The sequence below is a fragment of the Notolepis coatsorum genome, assembly GCF_963971535.1.
Source record: "Notolepis coatsorum genome assembly, chromosome: 6".
Taxonomy (NCBI): Eukaryota; Metazoa; Chordata; class Actinopteri; order Aulopiformes; family Paralepididae; genus Notolepis; species Notolepis coatsorum.
The window spans coordinates 10,728,658-10,748,440 of NC_140170.1; the positions used below are offsets into that span (position 1 = coordinate 10,728,658).

At 41.8% G+C, this 19,783-nt stretch overlaps 1 protein-coding gene across 1 annotated transcript in view; it reads right to left on the bottom strand.

The window, feature by feature from the left end:
* Positions 1-15,038: 15,038 nt before the first annotated feature.
* Positions 15,039-19,783, bottom strand: part of LOC311229374 (CMP-N-acetylneuraminate-beta-galactosamide-alpha-2,3-sialyltransferase 1-like) — a gene marked incomplete at both ends in the record, with an annotated part of 42,993 nt that continues 38,248 nt past the window's right edge. Inside the window, one exon of the mRNA XM_084315461.1 lies at positions 15,039-15,275. Within this exon, the coding sequence (XP_084171587.1) occupies positions 15,039-15,275 (237 nt within the window). The remainder of the gene's footprint in view (positions 15,276-19,783) is intronic.

The following is a 19,783-nucleotide window of genomic DNA, read 5'->3' on the forward strand; positions in this document are numbered from 1 at the left end:
GTCTCTTCTTGACGATGCAGTCGGGAACATTCACTGGTCGTCGTTCATTCAGAGGGGGCCTACAGGAGGTCGCCGTCCGCTCCCTGTGTACCTTGTCAAGGGTCACCGCTAGCAGTCAACTATAGTGGTCTTTTCCTGCAGCCTATGTTGTTCTCCATCACCACCACACATCCGCCACTGTGCTCACGCTTGGCTCCCATCAGGCCCAGAGACATGGTGGTCAGGGCGTTTTTGAATGTGTTGTGCTGGTTTCGCTGTCCTCTCCTCGTCATTGCGGTACCACTTGATGGAGGGCGAGGGCCCGCCGGTGTAGTGGCTAGTCAGTAGGATGCTCTCTCTCACACGGATGGCAATCTTGTCATCGGGTCTGCCGCGGGCCGCCGGGGTGAGGCTACATGTCGTCCTTTCTGTCTCTGCTCTCCTTGGTCAGTCTCCTTCGTGGTCCCCTGCTCCACTTTCTTGGGGATGTCTGTGGGCTGGGTTGGATGGCGGTTCTCCCACGGTTGTTGTCGTCGTTCTGGTTGTGTCCGCAGCTCCTTGGCGGCGTCCCTGGTGGTTCTATGCTGTCGTGGGTCGCTCAGGTCACTGGGTTGTGTTCCTCTCTGTCTGGTCCTGCCGTCGTTCGTGGTTCAGGTCACGCGTCGTCGCACTCGTCCTGTCCTCTCACCAATTTGTGATCTGAGGGTGATAAACACTGCCATAGAAAACTCCTCACATAAATGATTCAACGCCTTTCTGCTAAAGTGGAAAATCATTTTGGGATTAATTCAATTCATTGTAAATAAAATCACTTAATTGACAATAGGAAATGCAAACCAATTGCATTAGCAGTGATAAAATCACTTAATTGACAATAGGAAATGCAAGCCAATTGCATTAGCAGTGATTCCTTACGTCAAGAAGGTCACATTCACTACAATTTTATCAGCTCTTGTATCTAACTAGATCTACCTAGATCTTACAGCATTAGGCTTTAAATAAAATTGTAAATGAATGGCCAAAGTCTTGAATTAGATAAAATAGTCTGTGATGTTAAATTGAAGTTGATCTTACCTCAGGATGCGTTGAGTGTGCCTCAGGATACTTACCTCGCCATGACTTCTCTGGCGTTCTTCACATCTCAGTGTGGCTCATCATGGCATAGGGGGAAAAAAACATAAAATCTAGACAGCCAGTTAATTTTGCATGAAAAACAATCATTCGTTTTGTCATCTAACCCTAACTAACCTTACTGTCATGCATTTGTCCTAATAAACTAATCTATACTGTAGCACTCAACACTAATAAAACTAACCTACACTGTGGCACTCAACACTTTGATGAACATTGTTACTCAGCTGATAGAGTTGTGCCCTTTTTTGATGTCCTGTCATACAGTGTCAGCTAAATGATCAATGTACGTGTATACCTTGTACATTTAGATAATTGTGTTTCAATTTTGTGGTTGATATTTTGCAGTCATGGAAATGTATTAGTTGTTAAAAGAATAGTCTAAGGAATAGTCATGCATGTTATTGGTTATAAACAGAGAATAGAAGGAGGGGATTGTAAGTAGTTGTTTTCATCATTAATCTTTCGTCTCGGGCACTTCTCTAATTCATGTGCCTCTTGAAAAGAGATGATGAAAACGACTGGTTAGTTATTGTTAGTATGGGAGTTAGGTAGATTTTCATAACTGCAAATTCATCACCGGTGTCTAATTCATGTTAATTAAGTGGTTCTCTGTTGCCATCCACCGCCAGGTGAGTTCATCAAGTCTGTGGTCACGAGTGTAGGCATTTGCATTGCTTTGTCTCCCAAGTGTAAATCTGCATCTAAAGCGATACTTCCTACTATACTAAGTGGAGATACTAAGTTGAGTCTCTATAGGTGTGATCAGACTGGCTATTTGCATTGTCTTTCACTCCACATCGTCCTCAGCTGGTTTGAGTGTTCAAATGTAGATTACTTTGGGGTCTCAATTTAAATGATTGTAGCTGGTCTCACTTTTGTGTCTTGTCTGTGTTCAGATGCAAATCACTGGAGTTTCAACTTTTGTGATACAATGTGTTTACACCCATTCTGCATCTTGACCCAGAGCCAGGTCTCTTGGTTGTCTGTAAATACAAACACATGTTAATTTCCCACTATTTTCTTTTATTCTGGGTGAATCCTCTGCCTCAGAGCCAGATCTGTAAATACAAACACATGTTAATTTTCCACTCTTTTCTAAGACCATCTGAGTGGGTTCTCCTTGATTGTCTGTGAGCTTAACAAAACATCAGCTATTTCTCATCCATCCCGTCCTAGGATGTAATGATAGTGTTATCATTTATCAATCATAAATGTATCATATGTACACAAGCATCATATGAATGTGGACCCACACATTTTGAATCATGTTTAAAATGTCTTACAATGGAAAGGGCTAGTTATCTTTCATTGGTTCTTTAGATAAACACATTAACTCAAGTGAATATAACCTAAACATCTTACTTTTAAACATGATCTATGTTGTTTGTGTTCCAAGTTTTCAACATTGAAAGCTTATAAAGTCTAATCTAACGCTGTTTATGTGGACTACAATTCCTGTACTGCCATATACTGGGAACCGGAAGTGTTTGTTTAGCTCCCATGGTCAGTATGACCGGTACGCCCACAGATGTATTATAATTCTGAAACAGACATTGTAATTAGCTTTATGTGACTTATAATGTGTAAATTAAAGCAACATAAACACTCAAGTGATCTGAGATAGTTGTAATTTGCTGTAACTGATAGTTGTGTATATGTACAGTTTCTACGTCAAATGACTCCCTTTTCTTGACTCCTTTTGTATCACAAAAAGTACTGAATTTGCAAATCTGGTATGTCATAAATGTATAGATGTAGCAGTACTGACTATCTGTCTGTCATGTATGTCATAATATGTTCTGATACATTTAAAATGGGGGACCCTGATGTAAACAAATCTGGTATTGAAAATGGGGGACCCTGATGTAAACAAGACAAAAGTCTTCCTCTGGTCTGCATCCCCTTAACAATTGTGTGTATTGAGCTGTACAGTATTGTACCCATTCTGCAATCTGTTAATAAAGTTTTCAATCAATCAATCAAAGCATCTATATTATGATTTTCATACTCACCGGGGAAAGCTGCAATGTTCGGTTCGTTTCTCCGGTGGTCTGGGATAATGCAACTCGCATCTCGCCACCGCAGCTCAACACTTTCCAATAGCAGCGCGCACATACATATACAAATAAAACATATACTGCACGTGGATTTCATATACCTTCGGCCTTGGGCATATTAAACTTTACGTTTGCCTATGGATAGTTTAATATAAAATCATAGCTTCACGGCGCGCATAGCGTGACGTCATCGCTCCATGCAACGTTCGTGCGTTCTCATTCGCCTCGGAAATAATGCTTTGCAATTCATACAGTATTTTTCCAACGAGCTCTCAATAGCCTGGAATTCCTATACCAGCGTTTTGTTACCGAATGAACGCGCCTGTGCATATGTGAAACGTAAACAAACTGAAACGATAAAACTATACTTCCCCAAATGGCCGTTCCCGTGGGCCGGTGTTCTGCGGAATCCGGAAATTACTATCCTAGTTTGTTCCCGTGAACTGCACTTCAATGTTATTCTTTGTATAACGGTAACTCGTCTCTCAATGCTCGTCGCGCTATCCGCAGCCGGTTCTGACTCAATAAAGCAACGCGACGGGTCCTATAATACTTGTGCACATACGAACGAGACTTAAACAGACAAACAAACATTAATACATATAAGTTAACGTGTGTGTATATCTGACTGTATTGGATCGCTGTACGTTTAGTCGGCCAACATCTGTTGCGACAAGGCATTTATCCCTTGATATATAACTACACATCGTTATTAAAATCATAACGACCGAACCTGACTTCGAAATTTACCAGCGATATATTACATTATATATACCTTTTAATCATACTCTCGGCCTCTTAACCCGCGACTAACGTCCTGTTTAATGTACTTTCCGCGACTGATGTCCCGTTTAATGTACATTTACGTACTCCCGGGACATCGCGTAATCATGTACTAACTAGGACGGACATCGCGTGATCATCTTCCCGCTATCTGTATTGATCAATTGGTTAATTTAATCCAAAATACATCGTTTTCAGGAATGGAAGAGATTGTGGGCTTAGTTTGAGGTCGAAACAATGAATATTATGACGCTACTCTGGTAATTTCTAATTATGATTCCATCAGCTTCTCGGTCCTACTTCCCGCCTCTTTGCAAAGGAATCACAGAACGTTTTTAACAGAGTAGCGTTTTCAAGGATATCACATCATAATAAGCTCACGTATCTTCTTTTGTTGTACTGTGTGCCTTAGCTTTTGGTCGGCTCCGACTCGACCTGGAATAGCACTTCAACCTTTGTGCCTAAACTTTTGGGACTAGCACATATAACCCATCCTTTCAGAACCGCCTGATAAGGACCCAGGTGCACGCGCGCCCTGGTAACGATTCTCAATACAGATCAGATATATTAATGCACATTATCCTTACTCAGCCATGATCTCAATATTTGACAACATTCTGTAATATTCACCTGGCACAGAGAAAAGCGGGAAGGTTTCAATTCCTTTCCATACATTTTTGGTCGACCAGTCTATATACTCACTTTTCTCTGTATAGATGAAACGATACAGCATGCCGGGAGGACGCAAAAAGTCCGTCACAAGTTCGTAGACGCCAATTGTGGGATATTTGTAGATATCCTGATGAAGAATGTGCTCAGTCAACCGAGGTTTGGATAATAACAAGGGTTTATTAACCAAACAGATAGAATACATAGAGAGAATGGCTGAGGGGCTCTCCCCAGGTGATCAGCTGAAATGACCCAGGTAAAGCGACCTTGATTGTGGTCGGGAGGAGCCCTTTATAGTTCAACAAAGGGGGTGTGTGGTCCCATTTGATAGGTCAGATGGGGGGGAGGGGGTACAGGTTTGGGGACACAGGGGAGGGGGGTGATTCCACAGAGAGGGGGGGGGGCACAGGTAAGGGGAACATATTTACATGAGGACATATTATACCACAGCGCTCCAGTGCTGAGTCGCGAAGCGGTCGCCCCGGGTTCGATTCCCCGACCCGGTGGCCGTGTGCCGCATGTCTTCCCCTCTTCTCCTCCCGTTTCACCCTCTCTCCTCTATCGGTCCTGCGTGGCCGCTGTCGGTCCTGCGTGGCCAAAAGGTTCTGCGTTGACAAAAAAATCTGAAAATGCTAAAATAAAATAAAAATAAAATAAAGCTCCTGATATCAACAAATGCTCTGGCAATAGTCGAGTGCATGAGACCTCCGTTAGCTAGGTAGCTAACGTTAGCTCACTGTTTAAACAAAATGACCCAGTAAACTATTCACTTTAGTTTAATACATGAGGTGTTGTCTAACGTTATCTAGCCGGCTAGCAGTAGCTACAGATAGCTCCTGATATCAATGTCTTATAACATAATTGACACCATTAGTTTTTGCAGCTGTTGGCTAATAACTGAACACTGAGAACATCTTATAAGTTTCAGTTCATAGGAAAATACTTTGACTATAATGGTCAGAAGTAAATTAACTTAGATACTGTTATGCTTAACACCCAGTAGTATTCACTTTACTTAATTTCTAAGATTAGATTAGATCATTTAGACCGGACTTTGAGAATGCCTGTGTTAGACCTACAGTATAATACTGCCAGTACCATCTCTGTGACGTCAGTATTTAACAAACATGGCGGCGCACTGGTTGATAAATTCTACACGAAGGGACATAACAAATAGTTTTTTCTTAGAAACGGCTTATTTTTATAACGTGATTTTTTTCTGTGGTTTATCTAAATACTAATGTGATGCTATGACTATGTTTATATCGCTATGCAACATCTCCCCTTTAAGCCACCGTTCGACACAGTTTCTATATCTATCCCACCGTATCTGTGTAAAATCTTGTACACGTTCTTTCTGAACGGACGTGAGATGCATATAACATTGTTTAGAAACCTTTTTGCGAACTTTAGAAGGTGTTTTTTTAGGGATGTCAGTTTATCGCATTCATTCGATTAATTAATTACACAGCAAATGATCGCGTTATGAAAATGAACTAAACATTAAAAAAATTATAAAAAACGTAATTTTTTTTTTTTATCTCATTCATTCCATAAGAATGTAGAATAAACATTTTTTTTTTTTTTTTTTAAATGGTTCATTTGCATGTTCTTGGTATCTGATTCTAGGGACATCTATGGATCTCAGGGAATGTGTCAGAAATACTGTGTCTGTTACTAGGCTTGAGTAAATTGTAATGAACCAAATGAGAATATCAATAAAATTATTTTTCTTTTCTTTTACTGTGAATAACACCATGCTAAAATTGACCAGACCTGAAAAATCTAAGCAAATGAATAAAGGGAAGATGATTAAACAGAAGGTTTTGTAGATACAGTACTGAATTCTGCCATCCGGACACATGCAATTTGAAATATGATTATAGAATATAAAATATCAGGCCTAAAATGGTTATGCGATTAAAATGTGATTAATTAGATTAATTAATTACAAATCCTGTAATGAATTATAGCCTGACAGCACTAGTTTTTTTGTCCATTTTCGTCCGTAACGTTAGTCTGTGGCTGTCATTTGTTGACACCGGATGCCGTATCCTCGCAACAAAGAGAGCTGCTATTGGTCGAGTGCAAGATACGTGACTGAACTCGCACCAATTACGTCAAATAAAACTCTGCGGTGACCAAGTATCCGTTCGTGAGGAAAGATCTAATCCCGACTTTAAGATGATGATTGCGCAAAATGGAGAACTTTTTGTTCATAAATCTACACCAATATATCCTTCACCCAGAGTGAAAATTGTGTAGTCCGGGGAGGTGGGAATGAGAATCGTTTTCTAGCCACTTCTCAGCCTTCACCATACGGCCTAAACAGGAGTAAGTTCAAATCAAAACCAATATTTGAAGGATTCATTTGAAGGCACACTGGTGATGATAAAAAACCATATATAACAATAATCTTGAGTATGTAGCTTTCACACAGAACATTTTAATTATTCAAAATATAAATGTATTTGTTATTTTTTTATCTACTTTTTCTCCCCATTTTTCTATTGATCTCATATTATCCAATTCTCGAACGTTGTTAGACCATGCCTCCCACTGGTCGGCTGCAATGTGGACGAAGCCTTGCATCACGTGTCCCCTCCGGTACACGAGGAGGCAGCCGTCGCATCTTTTCACCTGCACAGCACGATCTCTCAGTGGCGAGGAGCAGGGGCGTAGCTGGGGGGGGGGGGGGGGGGGGGGGAGTTTAGGATGATTCCAAGGGCCCAGCACTGGGGGGGGGGGCCCAGACATTTAATTTTTTTTAATTACATTTTTTACTAGACATCACTCAGGTGTATTATTGACGCTCTCATTGATACTATGTTTGTTTCTGAAGTGTGAAGTGTGTTTGTGTGTGTGTGTGTGTGTGTGTGTGTGTGTGTGTGTGTGTGTGTGTGTGTGTGTGTGTGTGTGTGTGTGTGTGTGTGTGTGTGTGTGTTAAGGCTGAGCCCGAACCCTGTTTTTAGGGTTCGAACGTTCGCCAGGGTTTATCGAACGAACGTTCGAACGTTTGTTTTTTGTAATTTTTTTAATAAAATTTTTTTTGTATTACTTTTTTTTTTTATATAATTTTTTTTTTATTATTATTATAGATCCTACGGAGGGCGGCATTGCATAATCTATTGGTGAAAAAACATGTTGTTTACAGTGGTGGCTGTTCATGTAAACATGTAATTAAACAAAGCACTCAGAAGAAAATAAACAAGCTACTGAGTACTGCATAAAGTTCCTACTTATGATACACAATAGCCCTTGCACACCGCAGTCACGTAAGGGGCTAGATAAACAAATGCATTCGTTTTGTGGCATTCACGTTATATAGTTAGTGTTACACGTTCAATAACAGGTATTCACTCTTGGTCGACGGGAAGGAGAGAGGCGCGCGCCTCAGCTCCTTCCACCGTCACCTCGGAACGGGGGACGGCAGAGAGACAGAGAGACACCGGCGCGGGGGTCCCGCCGGGCTCCCAACACGCCCAGAGTGTTTCCAACGCAACCACCTCCCGCCATGAAGCTCGCGCTCCGTGGCCGAAAAAGGCTGGTATTCAATACTATTCATTAATGATCCTTCCGCAGGTTGACCTATGGAAAGTTGTTACGACTTTTACTTCCTCAGCGGGGAGCTAACGCTACGTTAATGCTTCTCTCAAGCAGATCAATGGCGGCATTGCCGGAAGTAAAAAAAATAATAAACGCTTGCCGATTGGTGGTAACAGCAGAGGCGGGTGCAAGCGGTGTGACGTAATTGGCAGAATCGCCTGTCATTCAATCAAAATTGTTCTATTGCATTGGTTGAGACAAGAGCTCTGGTTGAGTATCCAGCAACAGCCCGGCAGAGACCATACTGGTTGAGCCGAGCGATCTCACTCGGGGGACGCGCCGCTTCACATCGCCTCACCGTCGTTGCGCCTGCTTTATTTTTTTTCACCGAACGTTCGAACCCATTAATTAAAGTCCGAATGTCAGCTTAACGGACGAACGTTCGAACGTTCGAACGTTCGGGCTCAGCCTTAGTGTGTGTGTGTGTGTGTGTGTGTGTGTGTGTGTGTGTGTGTGTGTGTGTGTGTGTGTGTGTGTTAGGGTGACCAGATGCAAAAAGTCCAAAAGCAGGACAACAGTAAGATTTTGGTGGGAAAATAAATACAAATTAATTATTACAGAATTATATCTCTCCACATTCATCTTGGCACTGGCAGCCGGCTTGTTACCACCTAACATCTGTTTTAAATATTCAAACTTTATCACTTGACAGGAATGTCTTGTGTTCGATATTCCCTGTTAACTGACGGGCAGACCCCAGGTGGTAAGAGCAGGCAACTGCACCTCCTCATCCATCACGCTCAACATAGGGGCCCCCCAGGGCTGTGTTCTGAGCCCCCTCCTCTACTCCCTGTACACACATGACTGCGCGGCACAGTGGAACAACAACACAATCATCAAATTTGCTGATGACACAGTAGTGGTGGGCCTGATCTCTGCCAACGACGAGAGGGCCTACCTGGAAGAGGTAGAGAATCTGTCACAGTGGTGTCAGGAGAACTGCCTCTCCCTGAACGTCAGCAAAACAAAAGAGATGATTGTGGACTTCAGGAGGTCGGGGTCAAGGACTACAGCCCCCTCAGCATCGATGGGGCACCGGTTGAGAGAGTGAACAGTTTCAAGTACCTCGGAGCCCACATATCCGAGGACTTGACATGGACCACACACATTGACAGTGTTGTGAAGAAGGCACGACAACGCCTCTACTTCCTCAGGCGCCTAAGGAAGTTCCAAGTCAGTCAGAAGATCCTTAAGAACTTCTACTCATGTACAATAGAGAGCATCTTGACTGGCAACATCACCTCCTGGTTTGGGAATAGCACTGCACAAGACCGTAGCAGACTACAAAGAGTGACACGTGCAGCCGAACGCACAATTGGAGGGGGGCTTCCCACCCTCCAGAACATTTACAACAAGCGGTGCAGGGGTAAGGCTAAGAGAATCATCAAAGACTCCAGCCACCCGAACAACTGCCTCTTTGAACTGCTGCGGTCAGGCAAGCGATACTGGAGTCTTAAGGCGAGCACAGAAAGACTCAGAAGAAGCTTCTATCCCCAGGCCATCAGGCTGCTCAACGAACAATAAACACTATGCAACAACCATCAAATGCACACATCACACACACCCACACGCACACACTCACTTTAAACAAACAACACACTGCAGCACCCACTCTCCACACTTTAGATCACCTAAACACACTTTATATTTATTGGTAAAGGATTTGCACTACAACTCGTACACCTTACTGTAAATTGTACCTAAATTGTACCTCATCCCATTTCTGCTTTGCACTATATAGTATTGTATATTAGTACATTGCATAGTATATTGTATATTGTATGGTAACTCAGTTACTTCTATTCTGCATCGAACATTGTACATATGTCTATACTGAACACTGTGACCTCTATTTTTACTTCTATTTTACATGCTATACTATTTTATTTCATACTTATCTTGTCTAGCACAGTCTCTGGAGCGTAACAGTAAGAAGCATTTTGTATAAAAGTATTCTGTACTTCTGTATGACAACTATTAAAGAAACTTGAACTTGAGAAACTTGAAACTTGGGAACACTAGGGAACAAAAATAATAATACAAATAAATTGTGTTTCTCTATTAGAATAACTATGGATAACTATGGATGTAGGTTTTGTACGACCACACGATAATATTTTTGCAATATCTGAGTCTGGCCAAATGACAGGAGCTAGCTTGCTACCACAGTCGGGCTGACCTGTATGAATGGGAGTGTTGTACAGTGTGATAGACGCTTGTTATCTCCGCTGCAGTGACCTTGTCCGTCTGGCTATAATTTTTTTGGTTTAAGAACACAGAAAGCTCCCTGAGGATTGCCTGACATCGGCCTCACCCAGGCATGTGTCGTTTGCCAGTCTTGGTTGTAAGTGCAGGTCCGTTTCTTCTTACTGCTTTCCATCTTGATTCATAGTTCGCTTGTAATGTTGTTGTGTTTTCTTTTTTGACAGCTCGCTAAACGTTGACAGTGCGCTACATTTTGACAGCGCGCTAAATTACTATAACCAATCAGATCTGCGATAATAGGTAGCGCCACGACTCTCACGAGCAGAGCACTAAATTACTACCTAACCAATCAGATCTGCGATATATGGTAGCGTCACGAGCTGAGCAATGTGTGTGGACAAGAGGCGGGTTGCTACGTTTACTGTAGGGAGGGGCTTTTAGACCAATGTTTTTTTTTTGCTTCGAAAAGAGGGACATCCTCTCAATATGTGGGACGCGGGACATTCGGTCAAATGGTGGGACAGTACAACCAAAAGCGGGACACCTGGTCACCCTAGTGTGTGTGTGTGAGATATATATAGAGAGAGGGGGGGCTTTGGTAGACTATTGCATTGGTCCATTCATTGAAGATGAACGCAATGCGACATCCTTTACTAGGCTCACCCACCAACAGTGCAGGTGCTGAACTGCTGATCCGAATGTATAGCTAAAAACCATATTATGCGTTTTCATCAATAAATAAATGGCCAAAATAAATTCTCTCGCACTGGGGGCCTACAAATACATTCTTTCATGGGGCCCAGATTCTACAGCTACGCCCCTGGCGAGGAGTAACGCGTGGGAGGCTCACGCTGCCCCCTATACTTCCTGATTCTGCTGTACAGGCGCACCAACCGACCTGTAAGAGTTGCTGTCCACAACGTCCGATCCCCACCCACCGGCTTTCCCACCCACTAATACTGCCAATTGTATTAGTATGAACAACCAGCCAAGCCGGAAGCAACGCCGAGAGCTGGGCTCGAACCCAGCATCTCCTGCGTTAGTGGCGCGAGCGCCTTGCCCACTGCGCCACTTAGCCGCCCCATATAAATGTAAATTTGTCACATACACAATATACATGTATGATGGCAGTGAAGTGCTCAATGAAATGGTGCAGATGAAAAGACAGCAGTGTACTGTATAGTACATGTAGATATGTATCTCTGTACCCAAGTGGTGTAGGCTGCTGGCTTCATAAACCCATCAAATTGATCATCTTCAATTTTACATGTTCATATCCCCAATAGTGTTTATGATTATGTCTCACGGGTCGAACAAACCTGAACATTATTGCCATAAAATAGAACATACAGTAGTTTGTTTCTTTACCTTTCTGTGAACATCTAGAAGAAAAAAAACACATCTCAATCTATTGAAAAATGCACTTACAGTAGGGGTGTAACGATTCAACGATTCGATTCGATTACGATTCTTCAGGCAACGATTTAATGCATCATGAAATCTCTTCATATATATATATTTTTTTTCCGATTCATTTAGATTATAATCGATTCTAACATATTCAAATTGATGCATCGAATCGAACACATTAGAATCGATGCATTTCGATTAATCGATGCATCGTTACACCCCTAACTTACAGTAGATTTCATTCACAGTCTTTGCTGTCCTGTAACGGGCGCCTGGTGGTACTAAATCCAGATTTAACTCTGCCATTGGAAAGAGGATGGTCCGATCCATAGATGTATGACTTGGCCATAATAAGGTCATTTATAGGTCTGATATTCTATATTCTTTATTCACATTTCAAATAGCATGTGTCCGGATCGCAAAATTCAGTTCTGTATCTACAAACCCCCCTGTAAATCATCTGCCCTTTATTAATTTGCTTAGATTTTCTGTACACTTGATCCCAAGAAGGTGCTGAATGAGCTCAGTTGCCATTAATGTCTGGTCAATGTTAGCATGGTGTTATTCACCGTCAAAGATGGACAAATATAAATAATGATAATTGATATAGCTCTGAAACTCAGTTTGCTATCCACAAAGGATGCGCAACGGGTGAAATGATGTGGTAACTGCGTTTCGTCAGCATTGCGTCCGGTGCAATTAGCGTGTATTTAAATCAGGTAATATGGGCGGAACATGTCCCCTTTCTATGCAAATGAGCCTCGTCCAAAAATGCTCCGAATCCACAAAGCCTGGCGCAAAGTGCACCGAGCAGTTAGCGCCAGTGTGCGAACCATACCATGGTCTTCGGGGGAGCTCATTCTTTTTCTTTCTGGTGGGGGGGGGGGGCATTCTGTCTCGCGGCTCCGCCACTTCCTCGATGTTGATTGGTCGGTCGAAAAGATGAGCGCGCTCCTCTCCAAAAGTTGAACTGGTTTCAAGGCGATGGGAGCGCTCCGCCCAAAAACGCTGCCGCCGAGAGCGCATAAACGCGAGGCGCGGAGCTGGGAAAAGGAGCGCGCCTGTCGCGTCTGTAGGATAGAAATTAATGACAGAAAGGAGCTGACAACTCATAAAACGTCCCCGGTCGACACAGGCCATAGACTATAGGTATGAGTATTACAGAACCACACATAGTCCACACCACACAGGTGTCTAAATACACATGATCAGATTAACCCCTCTGATCCAACACTGAAATTCACACACAACAGTCCTATTTACACATAAACACACGGATGAACCAATACCGAACAACAAGTCCACGACCAAACACATAGAGTCTAACATTATTATAGTAGGCAAAAAAATGCAACATTATCGCCACCCACCTGGTGAAGAACTGCCTAATTCTCAAAATCTGTCACAGAAGTAGTCCCCGCAGCAGGCTGCTTCACCTTCTTTGTAAAACCAAAATTGGTTAGAAGGCTTACTTCTTTGATATTTCGTTTAACTTTCGACATTATCCTGGATACCTGTATTTTCTTTTTTTTAAACAGCGGGTGAAGTTGATTTGTGCCTGCAGACTGCAGTGCAGCGCCGCCATGCTCCGAATGGTAAACGCAAGAATAGCATGCATGTTGCATGCATATTACGAGTAGGGTATATCTGCAGTGCCGCAACCCCATAGATTTATGCTATTGTCTATTACGGTGAATTAGTGGACAAATCATTAATCATACATCAAAATAGCCTAATTTTATTATTATACACGATGATGACGATACAGAAAATTACAGAACAATTAGAAATGCATGGCAAAAATAGCATTTATTGTCAGTATACAAGATTTTGATTTTGCATTGTAATGGGAATTATTAAAGGACAAACGATGAGCCGTTTACATTAATCATTCTGAGTCATTATTCATAATAATAAAAAGGTTTATTCAATAAAGAAAGGTTATGACAGCGTGGCCACGCTGCCAGGCCAGTCACCCGCCAGAGACAAGACATGTTAACCCACTAGCGTCTGACAGGGGACTGACCCAGAGGCTTGGTCAGACATACAATTGAATACATGAAATGACGTAGAAGAAAACAAAATGGCTGGTTAGAGAAATTAATAATACGACTATGTTATGGCTAAGCCTGGAAGGAAAACAGCTCCATCTTACAGTTCCCATGACCTTGGGTTATGGCTCTATGGCTGGGAGAAACAGCAACTTCGTTATGACTGAGAGAATATCAGAGTAATCTTAAAGAGACATACACACATTAACCAGTAAATCTGGTCGGACTGAAACTCAAGCTGTATGACATGATAAAATAACAAAGACTCATAATGACATGATAATATATTCCACGACAGTTCCCTCCTCTTGATAATTATTAATCACAATCATTATCATTTCATAAAGACAACAAAAAATATTATCATTCAAACACAGATTATAATAACCCAGCAAAAACTATTTTTATTATCTAAAAAACAGTCACTAGAGGGAGAATGAAATCCACACATCAATGAATGATGACGGATGACAGGTAAACAGGTGGTCTCCAGCAAAACCCCTGTCTCGATGGTCGGGATTTCACAACACAGTGTCCCGGCTCTGGGCGCTCAAGGCCATACTTCACCCACCACCAAGCTGAAAAATTGAAATCACAAAAGAAAAAACAGGGCAGTACCTTGCAAGATAGACTGCGCTCACGAAATATAACACTGGGTGCATTAGAAGACAAAAAACATTCTCACAAAACTCATAGCGAAAACAGAATACACGTGACTGCATTCTCACAGAGGCCGGGAGATAGCCAAAACAAAACAAAACTACAATTTGCAAACAAACATCTCCATTCTTTAACAAAGTTCAGTACATTGTTACTCAATATTTCCGAGATAATGTAATGTGATGTGGGTCAGACTTGCCTCTTAATCAGTTGTTGAATCTCAGGCAGGTCCCCCCTCTCCTCGCACCAAACACCCCCGGGCCGACCCAGTCTGATGGTTCCGTCTGTTCTCTCGCACTGCCCCTGGTTCGTTTTCACAACTGAAAACTGAAAACAGGCTAACTGACTTGATGTAGAGGATAACATTTTGCTGCTTTGTCTGGACCCTGACCTCGATGCCCTTCCGTGTGTGAGGCCTCCCCTACGTCAACCACCTGGACTATAAAAGCCTGTTGATGAATCGCAGTTAGGATTGAACTGTCTCTTAGTTCTTTATCTTCGACCAACTGGTTCGGCCAGTGCTGGCCCAGCTGTGGTCAGCTGTTGGGCAGTGTCTGATGTAGCTCATAGCTGCGTCGTCGTGTCCAGCTGCAGGCCAGAGCAGGCTGAGGCTGGTAGGCATATGCTTCTCCGGGAACAGCTTCCTCTCACTGGGGCAGTGGTCAGTAGGGCCGGCGGGCATTGGTTTGGCACAGAGATGGAGGACCCCCCCCCCGAGAAACTACAAAGGAGAGGAGTGTACGTGGGAGAGAAGAGACAAAAGAGAGATATGAGTGGCTGGCTGTAATCTCCCTTTCTTCCCCTTTTTTTTCCCCCCTCAACCACGCTTAAAAAATATTTGCCCGTTACCACACATTATAGACAGTCACACACTAAAACAGTAGAAAGGGTCCACTCCAGGCTTGAAGTTAGGACATTCTATAGTACCTCGATCAGCTCCAACAATCAGGCAGATTCCCTAAGTCATGACAACAAAAACAACGTCTCTAAGAGTCTCGTCTGCAAACAGGCCATAATGATCTCTGCAGGTCACATGAAATCAGATGATCGCCGTCGCTAGCAGCTACTAAACATGCAAGTACTGAACAGGTAAATTCTCCAAGATTAAAGAGAGAGAAAAAAAAAAAATTAAAAAAAAAAGAAAAACTGTATTCTGAAGCTAGACGAAGATCATTCAATCACACTGTAAGACTGAACTGAACTTAAAGAGGAGACACTGCAGGTGAATTAATATATATATATCACAATGAAACTTCCCCAGTTGACTACTCACATTAAGACAATACTTTTTTTTTTTTATCACAATTGTATGTTCAAATATACACATGAGGCCTAATTTACTTAAATATGCACTAATTTGCATATAATTCCAGGACAGAAATCTGAACCTTGGATAAAGCCCTTTTTCAAAATTATAGCTCCATTTTGCCCACATATTAGAGCCAAAGGCTATTACAGAGGGGATTTTGGATATCTCTTTTTACCACTCCATAAATACACCCCATTCAGTCATTGTTATGGCAAAATTCCATACTACGCTAAATCAGATATGAATAGAACTGGACAAACCAAACAAACAAAAAATAAAAGACAAAAAATAAAAACCCACTCTTGCTGGCAGTGTGCTAAACATTCTGCCTCTGAACCACTCCTTCTATCGCCCTTTGCTAAGGCAAACACATTTCGATCACCGTGTGTATTGAGCCCTACTGTACTTGTACTGCATAATGACAATACATTATATTAGATATATATTCGTCATATCTGAGTCCTGGTTGAAGAAATCTGATTCTGACTCCACAATAAATCTACATGATTTTAATATTGACAAAGAAGTCAGTGGTAAACCTCAGTCTTTCCCAGTTCATTACTGAGCCCACCAGACCAAACCTTAAAAATTACTCTAGGTCTACCCTTATTGATTTGATTGTTTTTTCCCTTCTCAATAAATATGACAGGATCTCAGCTTGTGGGGTTTTCTACCTAGGCATAAGTGACCATTGCCCCACAGTTTTAAGGAGGAATTTTAAATCTTTTATTAACGAATCATTTTTTAGATGATCTTGCTCTTCCCGATACTTATTGTAACACTGAAATTGATGGTCAGTCCCCTGGACTCCTTTGTAAATACATTTAATTTACTAGTTGACAAAGATACTCCTTCTAAAAAAAAATCTGCATTAAAGATAGAGTAATACCCTGGTTTTAAATGGAGGGGCAAGACAGTTAATACACACATACGACGTGGAAGGAGCTGCAACAACATCACCCTGAGGATTGGCTGAAATGACTATTATGGCTGCCCTACAAGGAAAACAGAACGGATCCCATAACCTTGTGACTTATGGCCTTATAGCAAGGATCAACATAGTTCATAACCATATTGTTTTGCCTGGCTAATGTGTGCTTCTCTTAAAGATAAACGCACACATTACGTCGATATATGATGACAGCGTTGATCACTATTTACTTCTAAAGAAACTATCTAACATTGGGTTGGATTATAATGCCTGTCTCTATCTGTACATACATCTGACCCACACCATTCAGTCAGGTTGTTGATACCTCCATTTTAACACGCTTATTTTCTTTTGACAGACAAAAATAAAACAAAACAAAAATAGTTGTTGACTTGTATAAGGGCCAACTTGTCTTGACAAAAATAATAAAACTATAAAGCCCTTGAGGAGGCTGTTACCGGCTAAAATCTATAGTTGTGCGTCTGTGGCCACTGTTGTATACCGTCTGGTGAAAGGAATGAATGTCCACAAGGTCCGTTCCACTAATACCCCAAATGGGTTTATTTACCACATAATTATGCACCAATTGCATGTGATACAAAGCAAATGCCAACGATACCTTCAAAAGAACAAACAAACACTATACACTACAAACAAAACGATAACCTGGTTGTATGTTGTCTGGGCGCACGTCCTCTGTGGGTGCACTGACAGTGTGCACCTCCTTTGTGTGCACATCCTCTGTGTGCCCTTCACCATGGCTAGTTTGGCTACTTGTAATTGCCATATTTTGTCTCGCTCATAATCCAATGGCTAAACAAAACAAAACAAAAAATAAATAAAACCCAGGAAAACAGAAACAACCAAAAAACTGTTTATTTCAGAGGACTCTTTATGTTTTTCATTTCTGTTGAGGGGACTTTATTTTAGGCAGCTGGCTGATGTCATAAATGACAGCTAAAAATATTGAAGGATTAAGACATCTAGCCTATACATGGATTAAAGAAGGCAGCGCCGTGTTCCTGTTTCAGAAGAAATGTGAGTAAAGAGAGCATGTCTTCACTATACAAAGAGAAAAGCATCACCGGTTGTTTTACCAGCTCGGTGCTGGCAACTTCTGGGAACTCTTGGCCTTAATGCAAACTAGCTCTCCATTGGTCTGACGTGTCTAGGGAATGCCATGCCAAAAACCTTTGACCCGTGTAAATGCAAAACCCAGTACATATTATGTTAGGTAAGGGCTTTAAAAAGGACTCTCGTTTATCGTGCCATCAATCATTGGAATAACTGCCCACTGAACATAAGTAAATTGAATAGTAAAGTGTCTTTCAAATACCACCTGAGAATGCACTACTTAAATATGTGTGCACAATATTCTGATATTGATAATGATGTCTACAATGTTTACCGTTTTTAGATTATCATTGTGATTGTCATAATCTCACGTTATGTTTATAAACCAAATATACATCGAAATAAACTCTCTTCCCCCCCCCCTATGATTCTAACAACCCCAGAATCATAAATCATATTTGGTTTCTTAATAGGCCCCCTCCTCTTGCTCCCATCAGCTGTTTCAATGACCACTGTATAGCAAACGGACCTTCTATCCATGATTGAATGAGTTTGAGCAAAATGAAACTGGACACATGCCCTCTGTCTGGCTCCTTGTCATTCTCGAAGACACTATGACGTCACGAGACCGCCGCCATCTTGGTATTGGGGAAACAAAAACGGATTTCTACCACCAAATGTATGCGTCGAGCTCCGTCTTTATTACCTATTTTATCACATTCCTGTTAATTTCATAACCCTTTCATATAATTTGTTTTGAAAATATTGAGGCCAACATGGCATATCACTATTTCGAAAGCCCTACTGGTGATTCTAAGTGCATGTCCCGTCCCCCCAAGCTGACAGAAAGTAAAAAAAACAGGAAGTTGACTTCGAGAATAACACAGCAGCTAATACACACACTTGGTCTGCTCCCCTCATGAACTTCCCATAACGTGTCTCGATACATCCATTTGATTAGATCCAGCACTGAATGCATTTAGTGATTATCACGACAGCCATCACTTTGTGTTTCCTTGACCATAACGGACCAGAGCCGCGAGCCAGCTCTGTAACGGAGATAGGACCCCGGAGTGACGTCACACGAATGCGACTGCTCAGTGGAAATGCGTTGGAAAACCTGTTGGTAAAAGCAATGACGCCTGCCGCGGACGTTAAGTTGGTAAAGTTCCTATAATAACTTTACGAAACGTGTGAAGACATTCTGATCGTTTTCATTTTTAGTTCATGTTATTAGATTTAGGCAATTATTGTATACACATGAAGCCCTAGACAGACCATTTGTTTAGTTAAATAGTCATTCTATATTCTTAAAGAAACATTCCCACCAGGCCTCTCGCGGAACCCCTGGCAGATCTCCGCTGTACTAGAGTACTCGTGGAGGACAACGCCGTGTTTTTAGACTTTTATTTTGCGCGAACCACTCGTCTCGTCCGGTTCTGTGTTTTTGAACCAATCATACGCTAATGATAAAACAAATGTTGCCATTGTTGGTAAACAACTAACTTTAGGTTCGATTTAACGTTAGCTCCTAACGTTAGATGCAGCTACTACAGGCAATCAACGATGAAAACACCAAGGAAGCGGCACCCCGTATATCCCAGAACAGTAGCCCTGTGGTGTGTAGGCAATCTACCCGTTATAATAAATTGATTCTATAAACTCTCACTATAGACCGCTCTCTATAGACTCACTATGTTTGCCACATGTATTCCCACTGTAGGCCTACTGTATTTGTGCTGTATAACGACAACACATTCGACACTTAAGTATGGATAAGTTCTATGTATTGATCACAGACACAAGTGTCAATCTATGTAAATATTGATGAGTATTTTGGTGGCTGGTACAATGTGATGATGAGCAAAAAACAGTCCAGCTCTACTGTCAATAACAAGATACTAACTGACGTAAA